The following is a 12,092-nucleotide window of genomic DNA, read 5'->3' as shown; positions in this document are numbered from 1 at the left end:
CCTGTATTTCCGGGCGAGTTTTTCAAAATTAAAGCTTCTTTTAAGACGAGCGATGATAGTGTTTCTCAACTTTTTCTGTGTCACGGGCCACGGCACGTTTTTACATTGGAAAAAATCTCGCGGCACACCACAAACCAAAAATGTTCCAAAATTACTTTCTGTACAGTATATTTAATTATGAAATAATTTCTCAATATTTATACTTACTCAGTGTGAAACTTGAGCCTGTATGGATGAACACAAAGCAGATATCCTTGCAGGAATCTGAGTCAACAGCCTCTCTTTTTTTTTTTTAAATTTTTTTTTTATATATATAATAGTAGTTAGGCTTGAAAAGCTCAGAATTGTCAGACGGGGACTTTAGAAATGTCTTTTATCGTAAGCATTTCACTGACAATGGCTTTGCAGGCAGGTAGTATTGCCTCTTTTTGGATTCAGCAACAAATTTAGCAACAAGGTAACTGGCTTTGAGGGCTTTCTCATTTACCTTTGTAGTGTTTTCAAAAATGTTGCCTTTTTTCTCTCTGTGTTTTCATGGAGGCGAACAAAATAGTCAATCGACTTGGTTTGAAACGAGAGCAAATGCAACTGCTCGCGTCACGTTCAAGAACTTCTCGGATTTTTAGCCATCAGCTACCTTGCTGTGCTCAACAATGTGTTGGAATAAAACACGGGGAGGATTGATTGTCTCAAATATGGATGAAATGGAAAGGACAGTTCCTTGTATATTGACACTTGACTCTATAATCAAATGATGTACAGTAGACGTGCTGGGATCCATATTTTCGCGGACAGCATGGTAGCAGATGGCTAAAAATCTGAGCAGTTGTTGAACGCGACACGAGCAATACATTGCTCATTTGCACACGAACGCAAGCTTCTACCTACTCCTCCTCTCCTACTTCAACTTGTAACGCGTGGTAAGTAGGATGCGTGCGTAAAAGTAACAAAAATGGGAGAAGCTTCCATTTACGCACATTTATTCACAAAAATTAATAAATCCACCTTAACCACTCGTCACTCGGGAGCTCAGCGGTTCGCCCACACGTGTTGGCAGAACTCCAACGTAAAAGTAAGCAGCAACAGAAGAAGAACATATTCAATGTAAATAAAGCAGCGCCACCGCGTGGTGGATGTCGGTAGTGTGCCACGGCACACCGGTTGAAAAACACTGAGCTCGGAGATGGCCCCAAACCCTTCATTTTTACGATGCTACGCAAGCCATCGAAATCATTTGTAGGGTTTATGGAGATAGATTTGTGTCTTTATTATTCAGTCAAAAAAAGTTGCTTCAATAAAAAAAAAAAAAAAAAATGTTGCGTGAATCAAAAATATATATTTTCAATCAATAAAAGTTACTTCAATAAAAAAATGTCTTTGAATGCAAAAATGAATTGTTGACTTGAAAAAAAGGATTTAAAACTATTTATTTATTTATTTATTTTTTATTTTTTTATTTAAGTAATGTTTTGCGTTTGGGCCACATTTTGGCTAAAACATTTGTGTCTTTATTATTTAATCAAAAATAAGTTGCTTCAAACTATTATAAAATATTTTCAGAAGAAAAATCACTTCAATTAAAAAAAGATAAAAAAACAGCCAAAGAAAAAAGGTTTTGGGATTTGAAAAAACATTTGAGACTCAAAAATTTTCATTTGATCACTTAATTTTCATTGAAAGTGTTTTCTTTGATTGAAGAAACTTTTTAGGGGATCGAATGATTTACACACAAATGTCTTACCGATAATATGGGCCAAACACAAAAAGGATGGCTTAAATCAGAGGAAACATTCCCCCCCCCCCCCCCCCCCCCCAAAAATGAAAAATTAAGTTTTCAAATGCAAATTTTTGAGTCTCAAATATTTTTTCGCGTTCAAAAACTTTTTTTTCTGATTTTTTTTTTTTTTTTATTATTATTTTTGAATATATATATATATATATATATATATATATATATATATATATATATATATGTCTTAAGCAGCTTGCTTTTTGGTTGAATAATAAAAACACAAATGTCCTAGCCAAAAGGCGGCCCAAACGTTTCAATAAATAAAAAACTTCACTTCAATAAAAAAAAAAAAAAAAAGAATAGAAAAATAGTTCTAAATTTTTTTTTTAGTCCAAAATTTGTTTTTGCATTCAAACACAATTTTTTTGTGAAGTAACTTTTTTTTTATTGAAAATATATATTTTGATTCAAGCAACTTTTTTGGATTGAATAATAAAGACACAAATCTACCTCCATATGGGTTCCGTTGTAAAACAAGGGCCAACTCAGGGAGCTGATGTGCACTAAATTCCCACTAGATGGTGCCAGTCGTCCAATTTTTGTACCTATAAAAATAGACGAAATCTGTCAAAGTGCATTGCTTTTGCTCTACTGTATGTGTCGTCAAAGTTGCAAAACAGCATAATGGTTAAGTTTTGCAAGGACACACGCACATATTAGTAGAAGCTATATGTATGCCACACTATTACTTAAACATAATCTGTGGTCGCTCTTTACATTTTTCAAATTAACATTGTACTGTAGCAAAGTGGAATTATTATAATTACAAATTACCATTAATAATATTTATACTATTTATTTGTCACAATCATTTTATATGTTCAAGTATGCTTATTAATCACGCAACCCAACTATGGGCAAGTCAGTAAATAAATTAGAATTGAATTCAAATCTACCCAGATACGCAGTTCCACAAAACCTACCCCTAACTTTGTTCTCTTAAAAAGTATACTGCCTTTTCAGTTATTTTCTGTTAATACTATTTAATGTTAATCCTTGTTAATTGAACCTTACTGTACAAGTGCAACATTGTCTATTTTCCATTTCCGCAGACTTCTACACATAGTTCCTTTGACGTGTGTCAGAATTTGATATGTTTACAGCTTGTAATCTTAGACATGCTACTGATTTACAGCCGCTTGACTACTTTATGGGTTATGTAAGGGTTATGTAAGCACGTGTTGCTATGGAGAACTGTCAGGATGGCCAGCTTCAACACGTACACCAACAGGCAGTGGATTCCACAGGGTTGAAAAAAGAACTTTTATTAATACCTTAATATATACTGTATCAATAATACTTTACAAAATTCTGAGCAACAATCGTGTTTCAATTCTAAATAAAAATCCCAAGTACCTCTTTCTATATAAAACTATTACTACTTTTTTGTTTGAAATTTACATTCACTCTTTTTGATACAGACACAATATTTAAAGCAAAATACATCGTCAGTGTGTCTCCAAAAAAATGAGTCAAAGGCAACATCACGAGCAGAGATCAGACTTGGCTCGATCTGGAGTTTGAGGGGACAACACAAATGGGGTTGAAAAAAAAAAACAGTATATGTACAATAAACCCTTCTCGAGGAGCAACACAAATCCACTCATTAGGTCACGTATCAAAAATAAAAATGAGTAGTATAAACAACTTCACAGGAGATCGATTTAGATGCACACATGAGTCATGTGTCACGAGGAAATCATAAAAGTATTTATGCTCACTATGCTCACTTCAGATCACGAGTGACACACCTTTTACAGTGACAACGCCCTGAATTCTTTACAAACACTCATTTGTTTATCTCCCAAGATAGCCGGAGGTGGATGAGTGATATCATGTGGTCAAAACGAAAAATAATTTTGTAAAAATAATCATAATAAAATGAAATGAAAAATATCATGAATATTTGCAGTTCTGAGACAAAAACAATACAGTAGATCTGTCGTTTTTGGATCTACAGCAGTTCATATGAGTCCAAGCAGCATCTATAGTACATGGGGCTTTTGTTTATGCCTTACATTCATTAGACTGGTGTGTGTGCAAATAGGTGTAAACACATACTATAAAAACCTCATTTTTTGAAGAGGGGGCCTTTGCACTGTACATTCTGGATTAACCTCTGACATTCAGCACAGTGTACAGAGAGTCTGTATTACTCTTCCACAGTTATTCCTAAATGTTCACAGTGTTTTCAGAGACATGCTACCAGTGGCCATGACCCTTGGAAAGCCACTTGGAGGAGAAGAGGACAATTTAAGAGTTCACCAGCCATTTTTGTTTCCTTTAGCCCCAAAGCAAAATTGTTACTCTTTGGTTTCCAAGCTTAACGGGGAGTCCTGTTTTGAAACTTTGTGAAGTACAGGTGGGTCCATGGGACTCTGACGTGGAACTGGAGACACTACCCTCTGGGACATAAGAGGTGGGGAGAGGGTTTTTGGGGGTAAACTGGACGTAGAGGTGCTCATTCCAGGGTACATTACTGGCATGCCGCCTGTGTACCAACACTTGTCCAGCATTGGCAGGTACGCCGCTGCGGCGGCTGCGGGTGGAATGAGATAGAAGGGGAGGCAGAGCTGGTGCTGGTTTGGGGAGAATGGTACGTAACTGCCAATAGGACCAGGGAGGCTTTCGTCCCCGGAGGAGTCAGACCGCGACTTCTTAGCGCAAGGCTCGCCCTCCTCGTGCTTGACATCGTCACTGTGCTTAAGATCTTCCTCCTTTCTGTGGCTGTCCGACCACCGGGCTTTGGGGTCACGTTTGTCGTGTTCGCCCCCGTAGCCGCTGTCAGTGTCTGTGTCACTGCCACTCTGCTCTCCTAAGCCGCCAGGGTAAGTCCTTTGAATGACGGGGACACAGTTCTTGGACGGACCGTCGGCAGCTCTGGAAGGCTGTTCTGAGCTTTTCTTCGGTTTCTCTGAATTCTGATGGACGGACTCACCGACGAGCGTGTCGCTTTGATGTTGTAGAACCTCGGAAGCAACCTTGTGGATGTGGCTGATGACATGGGACGGCATCAGATCCTGACTGCTGTCCCGGCGAGCCAGATAGTGGAGGACCTCTTTCGCACACAGGTGGAAACCAGAACGGAACATCTGTTCACTGACTTCTGTGGTGTCACCTCCATGGTCACCTGGTAAAATTTCAAAGGGAACAATGTTACTCTACAACATATTACACATTTTTTTTGATTCCCAACGAACTAAATGTATTTATCCTTCTATTTTCTGTAGTCTATAAACTGTTCAACAGGAGTTACATGCATTGCAATTAACCCCTGCACTTATCGTCTACATATTTACATTGTGTATGGGTTTATACTCTTTAGATTAAGACCCAACCAATTACTTGGTTGGCCAATTTTGTTAGAAGATTTTAAACATTTTCAAAATAATTATAATCAGCGCAGGTTTTGCCAATTTAAAATGATCTATTCTTAAACTCTTATACAGTCCCGCAGATTGTTACGTTCTCGCCTTGTGTCCATTACATGGAGCTCTGACGCCATTCAATCCAATAAGCATCTTTTCCAGAGATGATGTAACATACAGAACTGTCAACAACAATGGTGGATTATCAAGTTACCACAGAAGCTCCTGTTCATGCTATTGCTTCGATAGCGAAATCTCTGCTAACTGTTAGCTACAAGAGGAAAGGGCGAACATTACAATTTATCATTTAAAATACAACTCTGTCAAAGGTTTTTATTTTTGGTTTGTAAGAGTCATGACTTTGTGGCTAAGAAAATAATTAAGAAATTTGATCTCAAGTCAAATCAGTTTTTTCTATTATGTTATATTGATTATATCCTGCATGCATACAGTGTATCACAAAAGTGAGTACACCCCTCGCATTTCTGCAGATACTTAAGTATATCTTTTCATGGGACAGCACTGACAAAATGACACTTTGACACAATGAAAAGTAGTCTGTGTGCAGCTTATATAATAGAGTTCATTTATTTTCCCCTCAAAAAAAACTCAAAATATAGCCATTAATATCTAAACCCCTGGCAACAAAAGTGAGTGCACCCCATAGAAACTACGTACATCCCTAAATTTCCAAATTGAGTACTGCTTGTCATTTTCCTTCCAAAATGTCATGTGACTCGTTACAGGAGTGCTGTCAGCATTGCTGCAGAGATTGAAGAGGTGGGGGGTCAGCCTGTTAGTGCTCAGACCATACGCCGCACTCTACATCAAATTGGTGTGCATGACTGTCACCCCATGAGGAAGCCTCTTATGAAGACGGTACACAAGAAAGCTCGCAAACAGTTTGCTGAAGACATGTCAACAAAGCACATGGATTACTGGAACCATGTCCTATGGTCTGATGAGAGGATGGGCGGGCAAGCAGTACTCAATTTGGACATTTAGAGATGTACGTAGTTTCAATGCGGTGTACTCACTTTTGTTGCCAGGGGTTTAGATATTAATGGCTAAATTTTGAGGGGAAAATACATGAACTCTATTATACATGTTGCACACAGACTACTTTTAATTGTGTCAAAGTGTCATTTTGTCAGTATTGTCCCATGAAAAGATATACTTAAATATCTGCAGAAATGTATGGGGTGTACTCACTTTTGTGATACACTATTTATGGCCTTCATATAAATATTAATTCCCTAGTGTAGCCCCCCTCTTCATTTTTAAGACAAATGTTGACACTTGACTTTTCATATTTTATATACTTTCATCCCAGAATGCTCTTGCCATGCAATGTTGAATTATTGTAGTAATGCGGAATTTATTCCTTTGACATTGTGGTTGATATACAGTACATGCCAAAAGTTTGGACACGCCTCATTCAATGCAAAACAAATGAAGGTCCCAACCCTATTGATAGAGCATTAAATTCCACTAATTAACCCTGGAAACAGCATACCTGGGAAGTCGAAAGCCATTTTAGGTGACTCCCTCTTTAAGCTTAGCAAGGGTGCAAAAAAGTAATAAGAGCAAAGGGTGGCTACCATATGAATTTAAAATTAAGACTTTGCCGGTAAAACGTTGTCTATAAAAGTTGTAAAGCAATAAAACAACAAAAATGAATGAAATTGACAAAAAAAAAGATATGGTTATAATGGGTCAAAATTATTTTTCAAACAAATCATGTGACTAGCACCTTAGAGACGGTCATTTGTTTTGCTTAGCTAGAAAAAAAAAAAAAAAAAACACCCAAGGACAGAAGAGGCAAGACAGATATACATAATATTTTCAAACTTAAGCTTTCAAAAGCGATAACAACTACTGAGAGAGAACTTAGCATTGAAGACGTGGACCATGAAACTCGGAGAGCACCACCAAAATGGTGAGCGGAGTTTCAGTTTGCCACACTAAAGACGTTAATTGTATAACAGAGCTACCACCGGGCGTACCATATTCAAAGGACGATGGCCTTGGCCAAAAGCATTGGTGTCCTAAGCAGTCTGATTTAGAATTCCCCTCAAAAAACGATGGGAAACCCCGCCAAAAAAACAAAAAACTCATTTTTAATGTATTATTATAAATATTCCTGACTGGAATATTCAGTCAAAAAGGAAGCAACGTCTACTTCTCCATTAGGTAAGACAGAAAAACGCACACACAGCTGAGATGCCTGTATGCACGAGCATTGGCTAAGCTACTATCCAAGCATATATCTTGGTACGTTAATTTTATTGCTGAGCCTGCATTTGAACACCCCCTCCCCACTGCCACAAAAGTCAAATTACGCCTATGGTGGCTCTTTAAACATACTAGAATATTATACATGTTTTAAGTTATTTCACCTTTTTATGCTAAATACATAATTCCACACGTGTTCATTCATAGTTTTATCACCTTCAGTGAGAATTTACAATGTAAATAGTCATGAAAATAAAGAAAATGCACGAATGAAAAGGTGTGTCCAAACTTTTGCCTGTACTGTAGTTAGTTGTATATAGCCATTTTTCACAGTAACATTTATGGTCAGTTTATTTTGTACTGTTTTTACCAAACTGTTTCTAAAGGTTATTTGTATTGCAGTGACCTCTTGGTCAAGTCAGTCCTAGGCATGTGCCGGTTACCGGTTTCAAGGTTTACTGTGGTATGAAAACGTCACGGTTTTGAAACCACTAAAATTTTCCATCTTACTGTAGTACAATATTAGCCATTCTTTATGTCCTCAAAATGGACATAAAAATGGCTTGGAGCGGCAGCGATCACCCCTCCCCCTCCGGGTGTTGCTCTGTCGGTGACACTGCTGTCGCTGTCGAAACTACACCTGAGCTGCTTTTTCCCCACTCAAAAAAGTATTTCAGCTACCGAAAACAAAACAGGCGGCTGCGACTTAGAGGAGGAAGGACAGCGGACATGCAGGCAACACCTCCAACATGATTTCACATTTACGCGACCATCATCCGTCACTTTACACAAAATTTAAGGTAAGTAAACACTGTCATGAACGTTTCCCACTAGCTACGAGAGTTCACTCCAGCGTGTTTAGTGTGTCTAGCGATGGTAAAACAAATACTATAACATAAGCTTGTTAACGAAACTGTTAAAGTGGCTAGTTAGCATGCCAAGACGGCTAACTTGTTTCGTCACTAACCTAACTATAAGCGTACTTTTGGAAAGTCTTCCGCCATTGTAAATATCTGTTCAAAATAACATTTTCATAATACAGCCTGTGGTGTTTTTTCTCTTTGGCGACTTTCTGTGTTTAGAGATAGTGGGGGGGGGGGGGTGTCGAATGTGTAAATAATGACACACGACTCATAAACACGCGTTCAGTCCCTTAACTTTCACTCTCCATTAATATTCAACTAATTAATATTCATAGTAGTAGTGGTATATTAACCCAGAAATGGTAAACATACTCAGATTCCTGCATCATAACTTGGACTCAGAGAGAAATATGTAGAAAATGAGCAAGTCTCTAAAAATGTTGAGATGGTGCTTTAAAGTCAGTGATGTGCCTGATATACTGTACATATATTTTAAATCTTATTTAAAAGTGTTTTTACTTTTTTATGGGAAATAATTATTTTTGTTCTCAATGTTTAGCAATTTGGGTTTAGTGTATAAGTTCTATTTACATACATTTTATTTTAAATATTTCAGTTATTTATTTTTTTGCTATTTTATTCATTTATTTTAACATATTCATGTCGATGTTCCAATTTGCAAATATGCTGTCAAAAATTTAAAAATCCTGTTCAATAGAAAAAGAAAAAAAATTAACCCATACATCTCAAAATAACACATTTTAGAGCTATAATTGCAATACCTTGTTACTGTGAAACCGGGGTATTTTTGCTTAAGGTTATCATACGGTCAAAATCAATTCAAAGGAATTATCTGGTCCAGTGTCATTGCATGATATACGTACATATCAGCGGCTGGTATACATCATGTTCATCGAAAGTAATGGTGATTATCATTTTTTATACAAGGGTTAGTCTACTCAAAGTGATTAAAAAATAATAATAAAACGGTCACAACTACGGATGTTTGTTGTTGATTGCTGCAAAGGCCGATTAAACTGGCAAAGCCAGAGAATGAAAAATGCTTATTTGTGTTGACCTGTCTATGGAATTTGCATTCAATGTTAAATTTAGGCTAGCTGACTTTTGTAAGATTACAATAAATTTCTTTTCTAAACATGAACTGTTTAAATCTGTTATTTTTTTTTCTTTTACAAGGAGTGACAAACGGCGGCAAGTAAGCATAATTTACATCGTGTTTGCAGAGTTCTACACGTGAGGGAGGGTGAACTGGTGCCAAGCAATGTTTTTAAAACGATATTTCTGCAAGAGTACAGTAAGTGTGTTTCTAATTTACATACCGGGTTTTTCGGACTATAAGTCGCAATTTTTTTGATAGTTTAGCTGGGGGTGCGATTTATACTAAGGAGCGACTTATGTGTGAAATTATTAACAAATTATATCATTTCACATGTTATTTTGGTGTTTTGGAGTGACACTGATGGTTTGGTAAACTTGTTAGCATGTTCTTTACACTATAGTTATCTGAATAACTCTTAATAGCTATGTTACGTTAATATACCGGCCATGTTCGCATTTAGTTGTTCATGCATCATGTAACATTATCATACTGTACACTTATTCAGCATGTTGTTCTCTATTGTATTTGTATTTTAAATTGCCTTTCATGATGACATATCTGTTGGATTTTATCAAGTAAATTTCCCCCCAAAATGCGACTTATACTCAGGTGCGACTTATATGTTTTTTTCCTCTTCTTTGGGCATTTTATGGCTGGTGCGACTTATAGTCTGAAAAATACAGTATATTTAAAGTGTGTGGTCGGGATAAAACTACAAAATGAAATATTATACATAATTGTATATATTGCGGATTTTAACTTATTGCTGGTACTGGAACACATCAACTGAAATATATTGAATTTTACTTAAGACATACTCATTTGTAGGTCTTTCTGCAGTTCCATGATCTTCTGCTGCTGCTGCTCTAGGAGACTGTTCAAAGCGTTCACGTGCTTCAGAGTGAGCTCCAGCACCACCGCTTTCTCCAAATGACCCAGCGTCTAAAAACAGGAAGACCTTCGATAAGAATGTTGATCTTTCTTATGTAACACATTCTGCAGCCAAACAGAGGACAAGCCTCCAACACCCGGGAAGTCATGCAATACAATCTACTTTTACACAATGCCCGACAGAATTCAGTCCCTGATACTATGATGATTAAAAACTACACATAAAAATTAGGTAACTATTTAAAATTTGAATTTTGCATCAAAACGAGATAAACCGTGTTAAAGTTTTTGCACTTTTAGTGTAAAGTGAGCTCTGAATTTAAATGTTTTTATCAATCAAAATGAACCAAGAGGTGTGCGAGTTGCTTCACACGCATGCAATCAAGTTAAAAATTAAAGAAAACACACACACAAAAACACTCACTGTAAGTTTGAGGTGCTCTGGCAGCAAATCTTTGAGCTGGGCAATACATTCGTTGATTCTGTCTCTTCTTTTCTTTTCGATTAGTCGATGTGGCAGTTTGTAGGTTTCCTGCAAGTGGAGGTGACGCACTCATGTTGAAATGTAACCTTTTGAGTTTTCATTTAGGATTTAAAGTATAAAAAATAACTCATTGACGGCGCTAGACGTCCAATTCATTTTGACAAGGAGCGCTGACAGCAATCATTGAATCACTGAATTGTTAGCATTCACAGGCAACCCTCCCAGTTTAAATGAATTGGATGCCCATCCTTGTCAATGTTTTGAATTATATAAACATATACAAATAGGAACTTGAAATTACCCTGCTCTCATCCCCGCGCTTCATACCCCGTCTTGATTTATACACGTACATTGGAAAATCCATCCTTTGGAGAAAAGTAAGGGTCTTAATAATAGTTTTTCATCTAGTTGCTTAAATAGTGTTATATAATCCTTACCCCTGCATGTCAGCTATATCCAACGATGGAAGTTTGGGTGCGCATGGTGGCGGTTGCGCCCTCGTAATCCCCTCCATGTTGCTCAGAAAGTTAAAAATAAAAAATAAATAAAAATAGAAGAAAAACGATCCAGAGCGAGGGAAATAAAACCAAAATATTTCCGTATGTTCTGGTGTATTTTTTTCTAAGCAAGGCGCATTCTTCTCTGTTTCTGAGTGTTTGGAGTTGTAGACGCGGCGCGTGTTGGTCACCCTGTGAGATGTGAGGAGTGGACCGCTGTTATGAACAGCCAAGGCTGGATTCCGACTGAGTGTGCGCAGGGAAAGGGCGGGTGGCTCGATGCCTACGTGTAGAACAAGTCCTGTGACTACAGGCACGTCAATGTGTGCAACTGTGAAGTCCATCACATGAGCCTCACGTGTTGGACGGCGCTTTCAACCCCCCACCCCCTCACCCCTGCGCTTCTGCTGCTGCTGCCGCTTCCTGTGTGCGCACGCCCACACGCACGCGCAGGCTGAGTACAGCCCATTACTGGAGTAAGCCTTAGCCTGTCACCACCCACGGGAGCCGAGTCCCGTGTACAACCACGCTAGGCTCTCGGGACACATTGCGCAAGCAAGAGAGTCTGGCTGCAGCCCGCCTCTCTCAGTACCCTGCGCCGCTCGTCTCAGTACCCATCCCGCAGACAGGAAGTGACGCAATATCGCAGCTCTCAGACCGGAAATGACAACATGAAACAGCGCTCGAGCTCCGAGCTTCCGGTTTTATCGTAATAGTTAGCGTCCATTCGAACGTAAATACTAGTTTACTTTTCTTTTCGCACGTCTTTTATTTTCGGTTTCAGCATCACTCATTATTATTTAAATAATAATTTATTTCCATGCTCCTTAAATTGATTTGGT

At 37.9% G+C, this 12,092-nt stretch overlaps 1 protein-coding gene across 1 annotated transcript; it reads right to left on the bottom strand.

Moving 5' to 3' along the window:
- Positions 1–3,058: 3,058 nt before the first annotated feature.
- On the bottom strand, positions 3,059–11,664 carry bhlhe40 (basic helix-loop-helix family, member e40). Its single transcript, XM_057846830.1, has 5 exons — positions 11,191–11,664; positions 11,055–11,118; positions 10,694–10,801; positions 10,197–10,320; positions 3,059–4,922 (listed from the first exon to the last, which is right to left on the bottom strand). The coding sequence occupies exons 1-5, from the start codon at positions 11,592–11,594 to the stop codon at positions 4,096–4,098; spliced, it is 1,527 nt and encodes a 508-aa protein (XP_057702813.1). The 5' UTR covers positions 11,595–11,664; the 3' UTR covers positions 3,059–4,095.
- Positions 11,665–12,092: the final 428 nt, after the last annotated feature.

Source organism: Corythoichthys intestinalis, chromosome 9 (assembly GCF_030265065.1).
Source record: "Corythoichthys intestinalis isolate RoL2023-P3 chromosome 9, ASM3026506v1, whole genome shotgun sequence".
Lineage (NCBI taxonomy): Eukaryota > Metazoa > Chordata > Actinopteri > Syngnathiformes > Syngnathidae > Corythoichthys > Corythoichthys intestinalis.
Note: the sequence above shows the minus strand (reverse complement) of the source record. Positions and strands in the feature narration are given on the sequence as shown.

Excerpts from the sequence above, each read along its gene's own strand:
- bhlhe40 (XM_057846830.1), bottom strand. The coding sequence starts at position 11,594 with ATGGACTTCACAGTTGCACACATTGACGTGCCTGTAGTCACAGGACTT. Across the intron at positions 11,119-11,190 it reads GATATAGCTGACATGCAGGG|GATGGATTTTCCAATGTACG; the intron begins GTAAGGATTATA and ends TTTTCTCCAAAG. Across the intron at positions 10,802-11,054 it reads AGCGCGGGGATGAGAGCAGG|GAAACCTACAAACTGCCACA; the intron begins GTAATTTCAAGT and ends CTCCACTTGCAG.